The sequence below is a fragment of the Rhea pennata genome, chromosome 11 (assembly GCF_028389875.1).
Source record: "Rhea pennata isolate bPtePen1 chromosome 11, bPtePen1.pri, whole genome shotgun sequence".
Taxonomy (NCBI): Eukaryota; Metazoa; Chordata; class Aves; order Rheiformes; family Rheidae; genus Rhea; species Rhea pennata.
This window is the reverse complement of record NC_084673.1, coordinates 6726804-6748428: the sequence shown is the minus strand read 5'-3', so window position 1 is coordinate 6748428 and position 21625 is coordinate 6726804. Positions and strand designations below refer to the sequence as shown.

The window sequence follows — 21625 nt, the reverse complement described above, 5'->3', positions numbered from 1 at the left end:
TTTTGAGAAGCGTGGCTTTCTCTTCTGCTAAAGTAAAGACTGCTACATCCTGAACACTAGAAGCTGATTTATAGCTCAGTACTGCAGCAATATCTTTCTTCTAAGGCAGATGTTTATCTTTACTAGGTTTGATAGACTCTTCTAAGCAAGACGATCTCAGTACTAACTTCATACACTAGAATGTGAAACGTGGTGATTTTTTTGGTTAGGCAATAAACTCCACAGTTGCTTCTGCTTTATGCAATAGCCTTACTTAGAGCAGTTTGCCTTTGAATTCTGAAAAAATTGATTCTTAATAGCATGTTTTAGCTTGAGTGTTTACGAGCGTACATTTGAGCAGGATGCAGAAGTGTCTGCTGCAGAACCATCTCCTGGCTGGCAGTAGGTGGGAGCGGTGCCAGCCAAGACAGCCTGGGCAGGGAGATCATGTAGTGACACCTGAATTTCATGCTGTGTTGAGTGGAAATGCGTGCTAGTTTGTAAAAGATTTAAAATGTATTTCTTTTCTGTAGTCTTGTCACTATGCCCTTCCCTTTGGTCACAACATGTCACTCGGGCATGAATAACTGTGAGATACGTTGGTCTCGGCTGGACCATTTTTAGCAGTACAGCAGACTCCTTTTTCGGTTTTATTTACAGTCTGGCTTAAGCACAGTCCCTCTTGGGTTTTTGGTCTGTGCAAACATGTGGCATTGAAATTCAAACTTTTAACTGAGGGCTGCATGTTCCAGACTGCGTGCCTGGTCATCTCGACGTACCTGGGGGAAGGTGAATATCGTTTCAGACGTACTCTAGCTTTGCTGACGATTGAATCCTCACTGCTTTACGCATGCAACTGTGCAGCGTGAGGGCTCCCATCGGAGCAAAGGCAGCTTAAAACAGTGAGTGGAAGAAGTCAGTCTTGTAACACCATGTGTACGCAGCCTGTTTCAGTACCACCGCCCCGTCTCCTCGCTCGTGCTCCCTCATCTGTCAGGTTGTGCCATTAACTGAGTCACTGCACGTTCGCTGTTCACCACAGGTTGGCAAAATTGTTCCCATTCTCTGTGACCCAGTACCAGTCGCTTCTGTCATGCTGGCTGTTTCTTTTGTATGTTCTAGTAGCTCTTTAAATGAATTGGGCTTATGTGTATCATTTTAATTGTGCTTTATGGAGTTACTGCAATTTTGGTGCAGTTAACACTGCTAGTCTATAATGGTTGTGCTGTCGCCTATGTAGAAGTGCCCCAATATTGTACAAAAGTTGTTAAGCAATGAGAATGATCACAAAATAACATGTAGCTGAACTCCACAAGCATGATTGTTAAGGTAGACAGTAATAGGAAATTAGGTAATTAAATCTTCTGATTTGGCTGAGAGTTGATTATATTGATTCGCACTGAAAAGCGAAACTGCTCTGTGCATGTGCAGCAAGTGCAACACTGTAGCAGCGAAGGTGTAATTGCACATGGAGTTATGTAATGTCCCAAGGGATTTAGATAAGTGCAGAGGGGGAAAAAATATTTTCAAGTACAACCTCAGAACCTGTGTCAAGGGAAGACTTCTGAAATGTGGTCCTCTTATTTCAGAAAGATTAAAGAAAAAGCAGTGATGCGCATATTGTTGTGTGCCATTCAGAATCAATACGCTGTTCAAGGGGATATAATGACTTAACCCTTCTCAGGCTTCACAACAACCACAGAGCTGGCTAACATCAAATAACTTGAGGTGCGTTTTCCATCCCATTTTTTGGCAAACTGGGTGTTAAAGTTGCTGGCCAGGGGAAGCTGGACCAGCAGTGGCTTCTGGACTAGGTAATGCGCTGGTGAATAGAAAGGACAGTGTAGTGGGAGGTTTTGCCTGAGTTGCCAAAGCGACTTACAGGTGGAGGTGAACTTGAGTAAAACTTTAGTTCAGGAAGAGAACACCAGAAAATACTGCAGTCTTTCATTTGACTATTTTAGAAATGGAACATTGTATTTGTATGTTGGTGTGTCTATAGCCCCAATTTACATCAGCTTAATTTTTAACATACTGAAAAATGAAGAAAAAAATGCAGAATCATTTCAGAAAGGAATAAATACCTTGTTTAACCTGCAAATAGATTTTGCATAAATTGCTGCTGTTCATCCAGCAGCTTTTTCTGCTGCCCTGTGCAGAGCCGCTTGGCCCTGTCGACGGCGCTGCCGAATGAGAGCGTGCAGGCATCGGCTGCTTCCCGGTGCTGTGGTGGTGCACAGTGCTCCTCTTCATGGCAGGCTGAGGCTCTTTGCTCCTGCTGATTAGTTTTCTGTGTGTTGCTTTGAAAGATTTCCTCTGAGGCCGTTTTTCAGAGCAGCTCTTCCTGTAATGGGTTTGAATTTTAAAACATGCCACTTCTAGCCTCCTTCCTTTTTTGTTAATTCACAGTAAATGAGCCAAATAATTGGGAGACGTCACCTGTCCGTTCATGAGTACTGCTTCTGTTCTTGTCCTCCGAAGTGCAATACTCGAGAGATGAGTCTCTGAAACTGAGCCTTGGAGGGTTTTACTGCTGCTCTTCTGTTTCCCAAGAGGTTCAGCTGATCCTTCTTTCTGATTTCCAGGAAGGATGCTGTCCTTCACTTGATGCTTCTGTCAGCCTTTAGGCTTCTATTCTGATTTCTCTTGTTTCCCCATCACCACCGTCTCTAGGAAAATTAGTCTCATTTGCAGCCCTAGTATTGTCAGTAGATGCACTAAAAATAGCAAGAAAAAAGGCATTCCCACTTCTGACTTCTTATCACTTGAAAATAGTCTCCTCATTTTAAATAGGCCTATATTAATAATTATATTCATATTAAAGCATCCTAGTGTTTCATAATTAGTGACCTATAACTCTCCAAGTGCCTTAAAAGCTGTCAACTACCAACTAACCCCTGGCCATTTCTAGTAGTTATCTTGCTATTTGGTTCTCTACTCGCTTGATTTTCACAAGATTATAAGTCTGCTTTTGTGCCTTATCTGACTGAGATGCTCTCTGAAGTGAGCAGATCACAGTAGGCTTTGGGATAGGTAGGGGCAAGTTGGAGTATTTTGGGAAAACTATGATAGACTGTTTTTTCTGCACTATTCCTAGGACCTTTGTACCCAATTACATTCCTGTTCTTTGCTAGAATAACCCTGTATGTAGACATACTAATTCAGAGAGGCTTCATCTTGCAGCTGCTGAGCTGCTGTTGACTGGAGCCTGTACCTGCACTGGGCTGAATTACAGGCCCTTTCTCTGGCCATAGCAGTCGAAGAAGCAGCTGGGTTCCAGCCGATCACCAGTGCCCCAGAAGCCACCACTTTGTTCCCCAGAAAACACCACTACCTTCCCAGACACCACTACCTAAGCTACTTCACCTAGAAGGAGCTAAATTAAAGAACTTGAATGGCTTGTTTTTCATGCCAAAACAAGCTGGGGTGGTTATGTGAGCTTAAAGGGTAGGTGATTTTGTGCAATGGGACCAGAGAAATGGACAGGTGATGGTGACTTTGCTGCTGTCTTAGCTGTGGCTAGAAGATGTGAGCAAGCCCTTGCTTCCCATCCAGGGCTACTTCCCTTCTTCTGTTGGCTGTACAACTGCCTTCTCTGCATCTTTGCAGCAGAAAGGAATGACTAGTCCACATGCTGCTGTTTTGGTGGCACCCAGAGCTTAAACAGAAGTTGCAGTATTTTTTGGTGACCATGCAATCAGGATGCATTATCTAGCTTCTGAAAGTGATCAAGAATATTCTGCCCTTTCAGTGTCCTCCCCAGCGCCTGCCCGTATTTTCTCCATGAAGCTCTGCTGATAACGCTTCAGTGTGCTCGTGTCTCCTGCATACATGGGTCCATGTGCCTGTGGCTCTCAATCAGTGTGCACTCCAGAAAAATGAGTAGTACGCTGTAAATTACTATCTTGTCTGCTGTGGCACGTATAGCAGCCCACCTATTTGAAAAGCAGCCAGCTTGAATTTATTTTAGCACATGGGAAAAACAGAAAGCCACTTGAAGTAGGCAGGGAAGCAATAGTTATTCATTCAGAGGCAAGTGTGGCAAAGTGGTGAACTGAACTGCAGAGTTAAATAAGAGTTGGCATGCATCTTGTATAGCAGAACTGCAGATCCTGATATCTGGGAAGGGGAAAAGCAGTGGATTTGCATGATGGAGAGTAAGTTGTGGATTTTGTATAGCAGTTGATGAGCAGGAGTGTGCATCTTCTCTTTATTGCAGTTCACATGTGGGAGGCTGGAAAACTGCTGGGCATTTGGAGAGGAAACAGTGGTTTCTCCCAAACCATGCTTTTGCATGTGGGCACAGTAGGATCATGGTTGCAGGCAGCTGTGTCACTGAATAGTGCCCAGATTAAAGTTAACCAAAGGCTGGCGGTAGGTGGATGCCTGGAAAAGCTAGGCAGTCAGGTTATGTGCAGAAATGCTAGTGCACTTATGAACAGAGGAAAGAGGAGATGTATTTAGTTGAGTTTATCAACTAATTTTTGATGTTGGATGTCACTGTCTTTAATATGCAGAAGGATCTAAGTGTAGCCTTATCTTGGCTAGGTTTTTTAGAGGATAACAGTCAATTACTGCTAGCAGTTAATCCAATTACTCTTTTAGGTCAAGGAGTGTGTTCTGTGCAAATAATTTTGGAAGATCTGAAAATAATTATTCTGCAGGGCTGACCCAAAGCGAATGTATTTCAGAATTTTTCAACAGATCAAAAAGTTGAAAAATCCCTAATGCTGTTGAAATAAATGTGTTCAGTAAGGCTGTACTCTTAATTTTGTTTGGAAGACAGCAGATGCCTGTTTAAAAAGGAAGCTATTCCACAGCAGAAAGTGATTTCAAATCAGAAAATCAAAGCATGGTATCTAAAACCATCAGTGAAATATTCTGATGTGGTGGTGAAGGCAGTCATGCAAACCCTAGGTAGTAATTCCAAATGAAATGTTTTGCCTAAAGTAAGTTTTGACCATATCATTTTGGCTGGCTTTGTTTCTGTTCCTTTAAGTAATTTATTGAGTGTATAGGAAGGGACTGTGCAATAAATAATGATATCCATCTAAAGCTGGGGAAATGAATCAACCTGTGGATGCACTGGAAAGGTTCCACGTGGACCTTGTTCATCCTTTGCTTGGCCTTTTCAGGGTCCGGATGCAGTAAGGGGAGCTGGGTTGAGGTTCTGCTCTGTAAGAGTTTGGCTGAGCCCTGGCAGTGGGACAGCAGCGCTCCAGCCGCTCGCACAGCCATTTACCAGGTGAATTTCTGTTCACTGCCATGTGTCAGCCTAGCAGTAGGATTAGGGTTTGGAAGAAGGCTTTGGGGGTGTTTATGCTGCAATGTCTGCTGCGACTGCAGCAGTTTAGGGCTGTTTGGATGAGCCTGGTCAGCTGCAACTATCAGGGAACCAGGCCAAATGTGGAGCTCAATGCAGGATGTCTCCATCCCCTGGGGGATTGGGTACATGCCAAGGTCCAGGCTACTCCTGCTTTTAGCTAAAGTAGGTAATTTAATGAGAGTTTAGGAATCTCTACCATATATGGTTGTTATGGCAGATGCTGGGTTGCTGGCTTTATCATAAAGATTATTACTTGGGCATCACTGATCAATTTTAATTTGTGACACCATGTGACATTTACATTTTAAGTAGGAGTTTATCCTCCTCTTCTCACCAGAAACAGAAAGGAACTCCTAGGCTGTATAGTGCTGAATCCCTGAAGCCTCAACTCCTAATAACAACCTCTATCTAATTTAGATCAGCAGTTTGAAACATTATTAGTTCAGATAGTAAAAACCCTCTATTACAGAAGAAATTTGCTTCCCCAAGACAAGCTCTTCCAGACAACTGGTACCCATCTCAGAATTTGTGCTATATTTATGCATACCATAAAACTGTCCTCTTAATATCAATTCAAAAGTAAGTGCAGAAATAGTTGCCAGAGAGGAAACTTTTAGTTTGAGACCAGAAGTCCAAGGTCTGAGGCTCAGTGTGCGGAGTGAGGAGGTTGTAGCTGGCATCTGTCATGGTCCAGCAGCAGCCTCCAGATGTAGAGCAAGTTCAGTTTAGGTGGAGTTTTAATTTTGAAATGTAATATAAAGAAACTCTAAGTGAAAATTAGGACTTCCACAAGGTATTTTCTGTTTTATTTTTTTAACTTTGGTTGGAGTTACTGTATTGCTAGTACAGTATCTGATTTTGGTGGTAGGGAAAGGAGGGACCTCAGAGACAGCTTGTTGAGGGTAAGAGCTAGAGGCTAAGGCTTCTTGCATATCCTGTAACATCTGTCGTCACTGCAAAAGAGCAAATTGGAGCCAGCCGAACGTCAAAGTTGCAAGTGTGCAGATGGCAGGTGAGAGCAAGGTTTCTGCCTTGTGACACTGAAATGCCAAGGCTGCTTGGTGAGAATCCTTCACGTGGCTGTTGGCAAAGCTGGGCTCAGAAACTTGGGTACGGATGGACTGTGGTGCCTTTAAGAGGATTTGTCTATATGACAGCTCTAGAATAACTTTTTTTTTTTAATTAGCTTATAAGTATTTGTGTGCCTTGAAGTACCCAAATGAGTTCATCATGTTGTCCAAATAGTAAACAGACATATTCTGTTTCAGCTGGAATAAATTAGGGGAAAAGCAAAGCAGTAATGAAAAGCAGAGGGAGTACTTATTGCATGTGTACCTGAGTTTTGTATTAGCTGCTGCAGCAGGACAAATGTTATTACCGAAAATACCTGCCTTCCCCCCTATTCCCTGTCCTGCAGGCTCTCACTTTGAAGCAAGTTATTCTGAAGGCAGTATATTTAGGTTTGTCCCAGTGAGGAGCTGAAAGCAATTTGATATCCTGGTATTTCCTCTAAAAGAGAAGAAACAGCCCTAAAAAGCCTCCGAGGCCTGGGTCACTGCATTCCTGACCTTTCTTCCCATTTTATGGGCGAAGGAGGCAGATGATGGAGGTGTAGAACAGGCATTGCTGTTTTACTTCACTGCGCCGACAGAGAAAGTGATTTATTGCAAATATTCTGGTCCTCACTGCGTGTGAAAACAAGCAGACAAACAAAAGGAAGGGAACGCAGAGAAGACAGAGGGAAACTCACATTTTGGGTCATTCAAGGAGAGAAGTGTCAAAACAGATCCATAGAAGTAGTAAACGTTGATGTCATTGTGTCATACGGAGAACAGCAGCAGTAACGGCAATGTGGATTTCTTTTGCCTCAATATTAAGACATATATTTGCCCTCTGGTTGCCACAGGCTCTAGCTCACGGAGCTGAAGTCTTGCTGTGTAAAACCAGTAGCTCAGGAAAAATAAGACAGAACATATTTTAAGTTTGTAGCTGCTGGGAGAAAGATGCTTCCTTACAGCTTTATTAGACTCCGAATTATATCAAGAATTACTTGGTTGCAGCCAGAGCCAAGCCCTATGGACAGGGTTGATGTTATAGTTTCTGGCAATTCTAGATGAGGTTGAAATGAAGTCAGACATAAGACACAAACCAGTGGAGTGTTTAGCTGATGCATTTATATAATATGAACATGTTTGAATTTACCTTGTAAAACATGATGGTAGTCATTTTAAAAACAATTTTTTTTTTGTCTTGATAAGACATACGGGAAGAAGGAAATTTTTTTCATACTGACTTGTCAGTAAGTTTTAATTGTTGTGGTTATTTTAAAGGCAGAGAATATGCAATAGAGTGATACTTATCAAGTTGAATCTTTTGATGTAGGAAACTAATAGTTACTGCAGCTATTTATGCAAACTGCTGAGAAAATGCTTTTTATATATGCACTTTTTTAGCCACAGTTGCTGCATTTTCTGCCTCTTGACCAATTCTTATAAATTGCCCTGCATTTTTTTTTAAGCCATGAAGTACTTCTTTATCATCTTCCAACTGAGGATGTGTAAATTCTTTAATATCTTACCTGTGTCCAAGACACAAGTCTTCTCCCCATTTTACTCTTGGGAAGCATAAATAAATGAAACATTTTGCCAATGAAGATGGAGAGTACGTCAGAGTGAGTGGCTGCTGAATCATAACTGAGGCCGAGCTGGACGGTGTAGGCTAGCGAAATGACTGCACATCAGGCTTCAGGAAGGTGGCCGAGGCGATGTAGACATGCCTCAACAAAGTCTCTTCTGGCTGCTTTTGAGAACAGTGTCCATGTAATGGAGCGAAGCTAAGCATCTGCCAGGTTTCTCGCATGTCTTCTGCTGCCCTTGTCGAGCTTGATGCTGTCTTGTGATTACTGCCTGAATTAGCTGATCTAAAGCGAGCTCATGTATCTGTGCAGTATACAGCAGCCTGTAAGCATATCTGAGGTCCTGCAATTAGCACAAAGTCCCTAATAGAAGGAACTGTAGTGTAAAAGGAGTGTTATCCTTGTGTCTCAGGTGTTGTCTGCCCCATGTTGCGTGGTGTAAATACTGCTTTGGATTTTGATGTTACTTACCTAAACCTTACCTGTTCCTTCCTGCTTTGGCATATTTCATTAGTGTTTTTTTTTTTTATTCTGTTAGCAAAATCATTTGGAATTTTTGGTGAGAGAAGAGATCTCCCTGTTTCCAAAGTGCTTATTCACAGAAGACTTTCAATAATGATCTTTTCATGGTTGTACAACGATTATTTTTAGTTACTAGAAAAGGACGTCAGGTTTTGAAAGGTTTTTATATTAGATTCTGTGGTTTTGAATCTTGTGGATAGGCTCCTTGGACACAACCGAGATCATGCCACTGTCATTTCAGTGGCTCCATGAGGCTGTCTGGCAGTTGTCACAGCAGAGAAAAGGTGGCATTGGGGTTAGAAGATGTTCCTAGTTTTGTAATAAATTCTCATTCTTCCTTGAGGCTGTTCATGTTAAGAAAAGGCTTTAGCTGTTCCCTTCAGAACAACATCATCAATTATGTCATCGATGCATTGTTCCAGCATTAAGGCTTAATTAGAACTGTGATTCCTAGGATTTGCTCCAGATGCTAATGCTATGATGTTTCTCAAAACCAAGACTTGTTTACAGCTTCTGCCCTTGATTCAGTGCCGATGTATTTTTGTTTAGTTTTGGCACGTTGATCATTTACTGAAGGTGTAACTTTGCTTGTGGCTTGCTGGCATTTAAATAAATGTGTGGTGATATGGGAGTGCAGGTGACTGATAAAGGACCAGATAAATCTCCTCTAGCTATTGCTTCCCTTCTGGAGAAGTGATCTGCCTCTGAGGATCAGGCCAGGAACATACCTCTTGCCTGAGGCTGTTTTTGATAGCGAGGTATGCTCTGTTGTGTATCCCCTGGCTTGCTGTTGGAACGTAGCTGTGCATTTCACTCCTCTGCTGGCTATTCACATTTCTCAATGCACGTTATTCTTCATCCTTTTAAATGTCAGAGGGACATGCCAGAGGGTTCCTGCACTGCTGATGTCAGGTCCCTGCATTTGGTTTACTTTTGGTTTACTGGGGACTTTGCACATACTACTCCCGTAGCAACTCCTGCATGATGTCATTTTGGAGGAGTGACCCATCAGGGCTCTTTGGTCTTTGGCTCTTTTTTGGGTAATGACTTTTCTTAGTGATTGCTCCTGGTGATTGCCCTGCAGTCTCAGGGCTGTCATGAACACATGTACTTTTCAAACAAGCCAAAGTAAAACTAGTATTGTTAAGGGAGCAGTTATCTCGCAATCCAGACCTTGTGCTTCAGTGACCTAGTGTTCATTTTTGAACCACTGTGTTTTCCTATTAGCTTATGCATCTCTTTTAATGACACTTTATCTGGATTATTAGTGTGCCTTACTGATGCTGTGTCTAGTCTAATGAAGCAACAACAGCTAAGGTGCAAAATGTTTCCTACAGATTAATGACTTCAAAGAAGGTAATTGCTCACTGTGGAAAGAACAACTATCAGGTTGAACCAGTTAATTATCTCCTAGATGTGACTTTTACTATTCTTGATAGGAGATGAAAAAGAGCAAATGGATGGGGAGGCAAGGGTATCATATCTTTGGCTGAGAGGATTCTTGTTTAAATCTGCATGGTAGTTTTTAATCGTTGATAGATATTTAGGAAATGGTTAAATTGTTCGACTTCTCTGCCAAGACTTCTAGAATTGTATAAGTTTGAATACTGCTGATGCAGCTGTGGGTTGTGTTTTTTTTTTTTTTTTTTTTTTTGACTAGCGTGTCAGTGGTTTCTTTCCTGATCTTTCGGGTTTTGCTTTGCTAATCTTTGTATGTGTATTTTTTATTAAAGGGTTGTAGACTGTCTGGTTTTGGCTGTGTTTTTATATCTATGCGTTCAGTTATGAATTACTAGTAGTGGTTATATAACTTTGGTTTTGAAAGATGATCTGTGCCTAAAAGCTAAGTTGAAGAATCTCGCTATCTACGTTATTAAGGCTTCATTTTTTAGGTAGTGGAAAAGTGTTTCAATTCTTTCTGCTAATGGAATACTTCTAAGATAGCTGGAGCTTTCTATATGCTATATATTTTATCTTTTTATCATTTAATAATCTGACTCCGTTCAGAAAACATTTCAGACTGCGTATCATCTATATTATTAATAGCGATATTGATTTATAAGATCAACTTTAAAAAATGACTTGCTGTTTTATAAGGAAACTATCAAAAGGATTAATGTGCACTCCCTTTGTACATCTAGTCTTCTACCCATTGGAAGTGATGATCAAGTCAAATGTCATTGGATTATCATCCTTGCTCAGAGGAACTGTGTATAATTAAATATCCTGATAAAGGCTTTTATTTATTATTTTTTACTTTGGGGAATAGACACACGGATGTTGCATTACCTGGAGATATGGAATGATTATGCTCTGACATTAGAGATTGCCTATGGCTGGGCAGTAACAGCATGCTTTGTTTGCTTGTTTTTCTGAATCTGCATGCAGAATAAATCTAGGTGTAACAGGAAAATACAGCAAAGATAGGAGGGAACCTTATTGCTGCTTTCTGGAGCACAGTATTACTGTTTATGGAAACTGCATGAAACAGTATAAACCATTAATGTTTACGGGAAGCATTGTTTATAAATGTAAATATTTTCCCCACCTCTCTGCCTCCATCACTAAGATGCTTTTAACATGTTTAATTTTATTTTCCTTTCTAAAATGTTTCTCCCCTTCCTCTCTCTCTCCCCTTCTCCCCACTAACATTATGTAGTTGATTTAGTTCTCTAGATTGCTTTTCTTAAGCTCTAACTTGAGTTCATTTTGTTATGTGGTGACCACAGTTATGGATGACGCTCCCCCTGGCACACAGGAGTACATTATGTTACGGCAAGATTCGATCCAATCTGCGGAATTAAAGAAAAAAGAGTCCCCTTTTCGTGCTAAGTGTCACGAAATCTTCTGCTGCCCACTGAAGCAAGTGCACCTCAAAGAGAACACAGAGCCGGAAGGTTTGTGGCGCTATGGATCCATGTTCTGTTTGTTTTTATTATTTTCATTTTTCCATGTATGTCCCTAGAGTGTGCTGTGTGTTTTCCAGCCTGTGTCAGCGTAGTGCAACTGGTGCAGGAAGCGTGATGCACTCCATGTCCCCTTTTGCTTGCCTGTTGGTGTCCAGTTCAGCTATCGGGGGACACTGTAATATAAGCCATGTACGGTATCATTCTAGATGAGAAGTAAAATGACGCTGCTTTTTCTTAAATAAAGTTTGTTTCAGCTCTCATCATTACACACTGCCATTTTTTTGGGCTGCCGAAAGTTGCTTGCTACTTTAAACAACATCAGTTCCAAGTCGGTTCTTTCTGGTAATGTTTCTGAAGTTGCACTCTGCTGAAAATAATGGCACTTAGACTCAGGTTCGGCTTGTCCTCAGCACCCTTCACTCCATAAGGCTTCTGCATAGCGCTAGCGAATGCTCGTGGCAGCTGTACCGCAGCGAAGCAGGGTAAAGTTTGTACGTAATGCACGCACAGTTGCATTTTAGAAAATGAAATGCATGCAGAGCAGAAGAAATAAGTAGAACTGTTTTCCTTTTCAGATAAAGCAAAGGTATGGATTGTTTTAATGCTGTGTTTACCAATCTGAAACTATTGAGTTATCTGTATCTGAAACTAATTGGTCTCGTATACATGAGATGAAGCCATTTTTAATCCTTTTTTAATATTTTCTCTTGTTCCATATGTGTTTTGCATTACTGCCTCATATTCCACATGGTAAGCCTTACACTTTTTACATAAGCTTCAGTATCTACCAAGACAAATAATGTTACTGCTGGTAGATGTATTTTTAAGATGAAATATTCAGGGCTGGGATTCTGCCACAACTGAATTTGTGGGAATGGCAAAGCAAATCAGGTTGGAGCCCTCCCTCACACATCACTTGTATTATTCTCTATGTAATGATGGGCACCAGATGCTAAGCTGTCATTATTAGTCCAAATTATTTTGCTCAATTTCTTCTATTACCCCAAATTTTAAATAAAAGGTATACATCTCCCAAAAGCAGCACAAGGAATGTTCATGCAAAAAGTAGCTTACTGAAATGGCATTCCTTTCTAATCTTGCTCAGAAATATATAGGCTGATATAAACCCTGGAGTGGGGGAAGGATTTTGTTTCAGTGATTATGTACCTAAATTTTAAAACTGTTTTGGAAACAGGAAATCTAATTCTACTCTCATTTCCATGGCTGACTTGATAGGAATTTTGATTCTGAACTCAAACATGAAGGAAAGATGAATCCCATGGCACTCTTCTGGATTACAAATATAATGAGTTTTCTCATCATTTTCTCAGGGTTTGTGTTGTTACTAAGTTAAGAACACAGAACTGTGTGTCTCTCCTCTAGAAAGAAGTTACAATTGAGCTTTTAGAGGTGCTTGCCATTCAGCAATGATGCTCTTTTGGGAAATGAAGGTTTCACATGAGCCATGGAGTAGCAGAGTACTTGGCATTGAGTAGGTCTGAGCCCTGCTGACCCACACGGTGTATTTCACAATTTATTTGTGCTCACATGAAACTCTAAAAGTGGATGGTCATTTCAATGTAGTTTATCTAGAGAACTGGATCCCTGGTGGCGACTAGCTCGTAGCTATGGTCATTTTCAGTGAATAAGTTTTATACACTGGCATGCTCCAGAAGAGAACACGTGGGAAGTGGAGTTGTACTGGGCCTTTTATCTCCAAGGGGTAAGTCTCCTGGGCACATGGTATGGTTCAGCAATGAGGAACTGAGAATCTGCCAGGGGATGCTTTCAAGATGTAGGCTCTAAACAAAGACCTGGAGAGCATCAGTTCTATTGTGTTGTTGCCTGAGAGCTCAAAGTTGCTGTTCTTAGATTCACTATAAATCTGCACACTGTCTGTCTCTGGTAACAGCTGTGTTACTCCTTCCTCTGTGGCATATGCTATTGTTAATCATTCTTACTGAAAATGTTTAGTTCTAAGAGGAAAGCTTCATTTTCTATTGCAGTATACAAAGATGAATGGGTCTTCCTCTCCTCACCCTCAATCCCTCCTCCTCTCCTTCAGGGGTTCTGCATTACTAGGCAAGGCACAAGAAGCCATGGCCATACTGACTCATCCCACAACCACCCGAGTCAGTGAGAATTTGTAGAAGTATCATCTCAGTGGAATTTTTATTGTTGCATGGTTTCTACATGTGTTTCTGTGAAAGAAACTGCATCTAGCATGAAAGGGAAGATGTTTGCTCAGGTGTCCTTTTAGTGCCTCTTGCTACTCAAACTGCCTAGGGCCACACTGATCTGTCTTTGCGGTCTGAATTGGCTGGCAACAGTGTTAGACCCACTGGAAGACTGGTGCATGTCATTCTCTGGTTTGTTGGTGCAAAGCTGAAAAATTTGAGTATGAAATGATCTGAACTGTACTTTCAGTGCAAACACAAGAACACTCCATTGAGGTCAGTGGAATAACTGAAATAAACCCCAGCTGAATACCTTCGACTGTGAACCTAGCAGTTAATGCTCAGCTGTGCTGCAAAGATGAGAGAAAATGGAAGTCAAACCTGTTACCATAATGTAATTTACACATTTTTGAAGGGACTGGAAAAATATGGCAGCTCAGTAGCTATCAGGAAACCTCTCCAAGCAGAATGTCATAGTGAAGATTATATATGAAATGCTTCAGCCTTGAAAGACTCAAAGTATGAAGATGCACTTTTTCCACTGGATGAAAACTGACATGGGAACACCTAGTAAACTGTGAATGTCTCTAAATTAGCATCTCAGATGAAATACTCAGATGAATTTCTGCTGTGTGCTTTTTGACCATACTTTCATACAGGGTTAATGCTTAGGCTATCTTGTTTGTCACTTCTGGAATTGACTCCTCTGCACCTGTATTACAATGCCAGGTATGGGGCAGCTGTAGGTAAGCACTGACTCTCTTGGTATCATTCTGCCTCTTACAATACTCTCAAATACATTGATTCTACAAAAGATATTAAATCGACAGCGTCATAAATGCAGATAGTTTCAGCGGTGGTCTTGAATCCTGTTGGGTAGAAGAATCAGGAAATACTGTGTTGCTTGCTAAGAATCTGTCCCACAAAACACATGCAGCCTTTTATGTACCTTCTTCTCTGAGGCCAGTAGTCCTAGCTGGCTGCCCTATATACCTTTCACACATCTGCAGCATTATCTAAATAGCTACCCATGCTGTTTCACTTTCCTTCTTCTCTGAAAGCTCTTTTTAAGAATTGGAAAAGATTTTCCTGACTTCCTTTGTGTTTGGAGGATGCTCCACTCTTTACTTAAATACTTAAATACCAAACCACTGTAATATCTGAAACAAGTGGTGCATATGACACATTGGCCCATCAGACTCATTTCTCTTGTCTCAGACCTATTTCCAAAAGCAAGAGAAGACAATTGGTCCTTGTTTCCTAAATTAACCTGTCTTGGTTTCTTATTCTTTTCTTGACACACAAGTTGCCTGCTTGCAATGTTATCACTTTTCACAGCACACGTGCCTCAAAAACACCTTTATGCCTTTGCAGAACAGGTCTAAAGCTGGTATATTTGAGATTGAGCTGGAGGATATAAAAGGTCTTTAGTCCAGCAACTGTAGCAGAAACAGGTTTTTCAAGTGATAGATGTGGAAGGAAGGAGAGGGGCAATGGGAAATCACAATAATATTATCTTCCCAAAATGCGTGTATTTCCCTGGCGGCCCAGTGCCAGTGGGGTGACCTCTGTCAGTCTGGTTTGCAGCTCAGATAAGAAGCTGCCTTTCCTAATGATCTGGGAAACTTTGGGCTAAGTTAAAAGATGAAGTGCTGCTTTATTCTGCGTTGTTTTAGCTTTGTATTTTCGAAGTCATTTTGCAGTTTACAATGTCATGGATCTCTCAAATGCAATAAAACAAGAGGACCTGACGTTCTTACCTGGGTGCTAGATCCTGTGGGCATTATGCAGTGTTTACAATTACATCCAAGTAGTAGCAAAATGCAGGGCAGTTTTGTTGCTTCTATCCAGCCAGGAATATACTGCTGGCAGGAGAAGGGCCATCTAAAGTACATTTTGCAGCTATTTGTTCTCTTAAATAGTTTAAATATAAGCTTCTATCTGTATAAAACATGGTTATATAAAAAGAAGCCTGCTCCTGGAAAACTAATTTGAGTTGTATTATTGCATCTAGAGGGGAGAATATAATGAGGGATGTTTTTTTAAAAAACATCTGTTGGTTAGTCACAGTCACATAATCAAGAGTCCTGGCCTCTTGCCCACAGTTCTGTTTTCACGTGGGGCTTTTGCCTTTTTTTTGGTAACATTTAGTCTCCCTCCAGGCATATGTAACCTTTTTACACAGGAAAGCAGACAAGCATGGCAAAAATCTGTTTTGGGGATGGGGAGAGGGAAATCTGGGGATAGCAGCTGGTAATGAAGAAAGGCAGCTTTCCCCAACCAACAGGAAATCTGATTAGATAGAAAATGTTAAGGATGCTAATGTGAAACAAGCAGCTTTGTGGCTGCCTTTGACAGTGGCTTGTTATCTCCGTCCCTGGTAATGGGCTTGACTGGCAGAGCAACCCTCCTCCTCCTTGCAGGGAGGAAAAGGTGTGATGTTTGAGCATGCTTTGTGGGAGGCTGGCTCTTCCACCCCCTCCATGTGCACACAGTTTTGTCACCAGCAGAAATTCAGAGCCTTTATGTTGTCATGTTGAGTGTCCCTTTGGTGCTCCAAGCCTCATGTCACCACTACTAGTACTGTTGCTTGGCACCTTAATTATATGCTTTTGTTCTAGGCCAAATCAGTACTATTAGTTCCCTCAATTAAATTAATGTATGTGCATTTCTGCATTTTGAAAAAGAATAAGTAAGGGGAGGAGAATCTTCCTTTCTTGGGTAGACACCTGTGTTTGAAACCACAGAGAACTATGAGAGGGTTTTTAACTTTATATGTTGTTCAGAGATGTAAAAGACTTTGTGTTCTTGTGGGGAGTAAGAGAGATGAGCCAGAACTCTGAAGCATGGATACAGACTCTAGTGTTGATCACGCCTAAGGTGCCCAGACCTGGTGCAGTTGGCAGTGAGATGTTAGTGAGGAGATTTGGCCTCTGCGCTGTGGGTGTTTTCAAACTCTGATTTAATGCTGCTGAGCAGATGCCTGAAAGGATCTTGCTCGATTGTTGAATGAGGGCTCCTACTAAGGTGCATAATCCTGTTTAGAAACTGATTAGGGTTGTGGTCCCCTGATAGTAATTAATTTAATCTTTTCTGACGACTTTTATCATCTCTTCTACTTTCAGTGCAGGTGAAAAGTGAAGACCTGGCATCACATTTGCCAAGGCTCTTGCTGGCGGGAGCAGTTAACCTCTTTCTGCTGCAGCTAAGCTGTCTGACCTGGAGCCCTTTAGCCCAGGGAGGGAGGGCAGGCAGGCTGCCATTGCCTCTGCCACCTTTAGTGCTCTGGCTGTGGCCCTTTGCCTCAACAAAACAGCAGTCAGCAAAAACCTTGCTCTCGGTTCTGCTTTTTCCTACACCTTGTGGTTGTCCTGTGGAGAACGTGAGGCTCATCCTGCCTCCCCTTCTCCTGGGTCCTGGCACTGCCAAGAAGCAGCAATGAGCAATGTCTCTGCCTTGTCTAACATTGAAAATAAGCTTAAAATCTTGTCATGCGAATGCACATGGAGATGCTGGGACTGTGGAGCCATATCTGCTAGTGAAAAATAATCTAATAGGGAGTAACATAGACCACAAAAGCCAAAGGTCTGAAGCTGCCACAGTTGTAACGGCTTTTTCCCCCAAAGAGGAGCTGACTTTGACAGGACTGATTAAATGATAACCTCTCTTGTGGCATTAAGAAGCAGAGGTGACAACTGCACTCCTATTCTCTTGAAATGCTTAGTACACAAAGCAGAACAGCTCAGTCCTGTAAGTGGCTGAGCCCTCTTGCCCTGATCCTCCAAAGCTTTTAAGCACATGATTAACTTTGAACATGTGAATGCTCCCAGCAGAGTCAAAGGGGATGGGATGCATTTAATAAGCTTACCTGAATGCAGTCTGGGCCGGGCTCGGGTTCAGGCTCAATCAGTGCAAATCCAGAGTAATGCCACCAAAATCCAGGATTTACCCAATATTTACTTGTCTGTAAATGAGATCAGAACTCACTTGTAGAGTTCAAATTTGATTTCTTCTCTTGTGAGTCCCATGGGAGTTTGTGGTCCTTATTGCCACAACCATGCATGACTGAGTGTACTTGTCCTCACAGCACTCTTGTGAAATAGGAGAATTTAACTTTTCCCATTATAAGGACAGTAGTAAAGGACATGATCCTCAGAACTCTTTGGGTGTCTCATTAGCATTTGTATCAATAGCTTCTCCTATTGAATCAGCTGAGTTTTTGGTACTTAGATGTCTGTCTTTTGAAGATTTGAGGCCTTAAGTGATTCACTCCTAGCCATGAAGAAATATAGCAAGTAGAGCTGGGAATTTAATATAGTTAAATACATTTAACATAGTTAAAACATAGCCATAGTTTTAAACTTAGAATCTGAGTTCTTCAGCAGTGGCTCCATGCCATCCTGTGCCAGCTGAACTGCCAGCTGCCTTCTACCCTTCCTCCTCCTTGCCTCCTGCCACGCACTTGCACATAGATGCTGTCTCTGCCTCAGCAAGCTGCACCAGCAAAACCTTTCTTTTCTTGCTATGTGATTTAAGAAGTGGCTTGGCACTAGGGCAGACCAATGGCATGCCTAGCAGAAGGGCTAAGGGGATTGCATGGTGAGGGACAGAGAAGAAGGGATAGGAATAGCCAGAATTAGTGGATAATGTATGAAGTGGTGACCAGAAAAGGCTGTTAGTCTCCTATTTTGGCTCTACCTTGCACAGTGTTATGCTCTGCTGCTTCTTTCATTTTATGGGCTTTATTTACTTTATTTACATGTATGGCTCTATACATGGCAGCACACAACTGGATATGCAAATGCCTTCTAGAAATCATTTCTTTCCAAGGTGTCTGGATGCAATTTAAGAGTAATCGTAGAATCAGTAAGGTTGGAAGGGACCTCTGGAGGTCATCTAATCCAACCCCCAAATGTTGCTTGCCATTTTAAATCACAAGTTTGAAGCATCTCATTGTTTGATAAAGCATTTCTATCAGCAGGTACCTCAAAGACTGTAAAATATACAATAAGGAAGGCATTCAAGGTTTTGAAGAAAATTTGCTGAGTGCAGTGTTTCAAACAGCTTGCAAATCTTTTTGTCCCTGAATTTACCTGAATGTGCCACCTCATAGGAGATAATATGAGGGCTTTTCTTTATTTTATTTTTTTTTTTTAATAAACTGTGTTTACTTAGCTCTTGAGAGGCTTGAAGATCACTGTGTTATACATAGCTATGACTCCTGCATTCTGTTGATTTGCTTTACTAATTCCTTTTAACTAATAGACTTGCCTGGTTATCCCTACCCACCTACCTAAGCTGAATCTGGCTTCATGAGTGAACAGTCTCTGGCAGGTTAAAGAGTACTCTTTTGTCTACTTGTGTGCTTTTAGAGGCAAATCTGTTATCTATACCTTTTGCTCTTTTGCTTTCATTTCAGAATAAATATTCATTATGAAGTTTTTATCTGGCACTTAGCAAGTCTGAAGTAGGACATTTTGACCAAATGATTGGTCAAAAGCACATCACATTGATGAGCTTTTCTTATCTTTCAAAGGACTCTTAAGAGCATCAGTGTGCTCTTTGTATGGAAGGAGATCTTTGACTTGCTACTTTTTTATTCCATGATTCTCCTGAGAAAGCATCAGATTTTCCTCCTCAATCTGCCCTCATTTTAAATAAGAAGCAGTTCTTTATTAATAATGAAGATTCTTCTTTGTACTTTATTCAACTACATGGTCCATCATAATTATTGCACAGCCCTTTATCCATGGTAACATCCATAGTATTTAAAAAATGGCCTTTGGGTTGAAAGCACACCATTTTTTTCACGCTGTTCTAGGTTAGGACAGCTCTGGAAACAAGGTGTAGTCAAACTTCTTAGCAGTCACTGGAAAGTTGTTTCATTTCCCAAGACAATCACTTACAAAAGCATTTAAGCATGCCTACACAGTGCAGCACAGCATGCTGCAGACATCCCTTAGTTACCACCTGACAACTCCATGGTCCAGTGCAGCACTGTGCAATTGTGTTAGGTGTCTTGAGGATAATTGAGTCTATAGCATTGTTTTGTTGCAGCAACTCCACATTTTCTAGCTCCAGGGTCAGCTCAGCCCATACCTAACTCAGATTTCTGCTCTTCCTTCCATCAGCACTCTTGGCCTTCAGCATCTGGTATCTCTGAATGTGGAACTGTGAAGCTGTAACAAATGCTAGAGTTTATCAGAAAATTTTAAGACTCCTTACCTCTAAAATTATCTTGAAAAGATGATCAGGCTTTATTAATATGTAAGGTATCACCTTGCAGACTTATTGCAGTTGAGGAACTGAAGGTCCACTTCAAAGGGTGACCATAAGAGGAAAAGCTTAGCAGATGTAAAAAGGATGTAAAGAAGAACCTATAGATTTCCAAAAGGAGAGAGAAAAGACCTTAGTTCGTATGCTTAGTTTAAGCACATTTATTAACTGGTAAGGATTATATGCGATCTCATCTCCCTGCCTGGCCAGCTTTGAGGCCTGCTGAGAGGCCTTTGGCCTTTTCTTTGTGGAAGTCTGGCCTCTTGGAAACGTGCTTGTCTCAAATTCAGTCTGGTCTCCATGTGTTCCCTCAACCTAACGCTTTCCTCTTAGGCTTCTCCTTGTTTTAGATGCTGTTCTATCAGAGCTGTGGACTCTTCAGAGGAAAGCTGACAAATACCTGCACAGTAATGCACACCTGTGTCAAATATGTGAGGAGTCTTCTAGGGGCAAGCTGTGCAGTAATGTGGATTAATGTTCTTTTGTGAATTCAGAGGCAGTATTGGCAGCATTACTCTGTTCCTGTTTTTTCTTTCCCTTTCAAATGCCTGCAAAGCTGAAGAAGTTTCCCCAGACCTCAGTGAGCATAACAGATCCAAGGATAAGAAAAGTCTGGAATTTTTTCAAGACCAGTGGTGTAAAATTATTAAATGATCTTCTAATAGTATCTGACTATTTAGGGGAAAAATCAGTGCTCAAGCTATTTTAAATTCAGTTTTTTGCCTACTGGCATTTATCTACAAAGTTTTCCTGCCATATACAAATTCTTTGCTTTTGTGAAACAATTACATACTTTTAAGTTGCTTTTGTCCTCCGGGACAGAAAGGTATATTAACATGTGACAGTGTTCATGAAGACTGAACTTTAGTTCAAATGATGACTGCTGGATATTGATCTCAATGTGTGTGTTTTATTCTACCATGTGTTTGAAAACACTGAGGCAGACAAACTTTTTCCTCTTTTCTGGAAGACTGAGATTACAGACAAGGTTACAGACAAGGTTGGTTTAAACCCTGAGGAGTACAAGTGACATAAGCCTGTAAAGGCTCTGACCTTTAGAGGTGTATCCAGCACACAGATGTACATCTTGAAGTGACATGATGTTCCTTGAACTGTTACTCTAAAGCAAAAGATGATCTGTTGGCAACCAGGAAAACTTTTCTCAGACATCTTGGATGCTCATGGACATGGGCTGCTAAGGGTTTTCCAGGGCACCAATTGACTTTTTGCATATTAATTTAAAAAGGGGATTAAAGAAGGGCTACACAGTTTTCTGATACCATAAATGTTGATGTTTCCTTATTACACAAGCGTCCCCCTAGAAAGATTGTTATTGGTGCAGCTGTATAGAAATACGAGAAATGACAATAGGGATCAAACAGCTCAGACAGCAGTACAAAAATCTAGTGGCTGGTGTTCAGACCTGTGCCAGCATCATTAAGCCAGATCTTAATTGGGTTTGTGGGGTCCTTGACACAGAGAAGTCAAAAGAGCCCTGATGTGTAGTGTGGTAAATGGATGTAGTATTAGAGACTTAAGCATCTTGGTTATTTGACTGGAGTCCTATACAGAACACAATTGAAGTAGCCCAATCCAGCTTTCTCTTTAACTGCTCTGAGATTTGGGGTCTGAATAAATTCTAAGTAATTTTTTACATAGTAGTAGCCTAACCACCTCCTTTGCTTGGTTTTTCTGCCAGTTCTATTACACAAATTTTTCCATTTTTTTTCACCAGAACTTGTAGAAAAGGCACGTTTCAGTCCTCAGCTTTGTTCCTTTCAACCTTTGTGAGAAAGTAAGA

The 21625-nt window shown here is 41.2% G+C and overlaps 1 protein-coding gene across 1 annotated transcript in view; it reads left to right on the top strand.

Moving 5' to 3' along the window:
• The window catches only part of FGF13 (fibroblast growth factor 13), a 253002-nt gene that overhangs the window by 123383 nt on the left and 107994 nt on the right, over positions 1–21625 (top strand). The window contains exon 2 of the mRNA XM_062584638.1: positions 11192–11359. Within this exon, the coding sequence (XP_062440622.1) occupies positions 11194–11359 (166 nt within the window). The 5' untranslated portion in view covers positions 11192–11193. The remainder of the gene's footprint in view (positions 1–11191; positions 11360–21625) is intronic.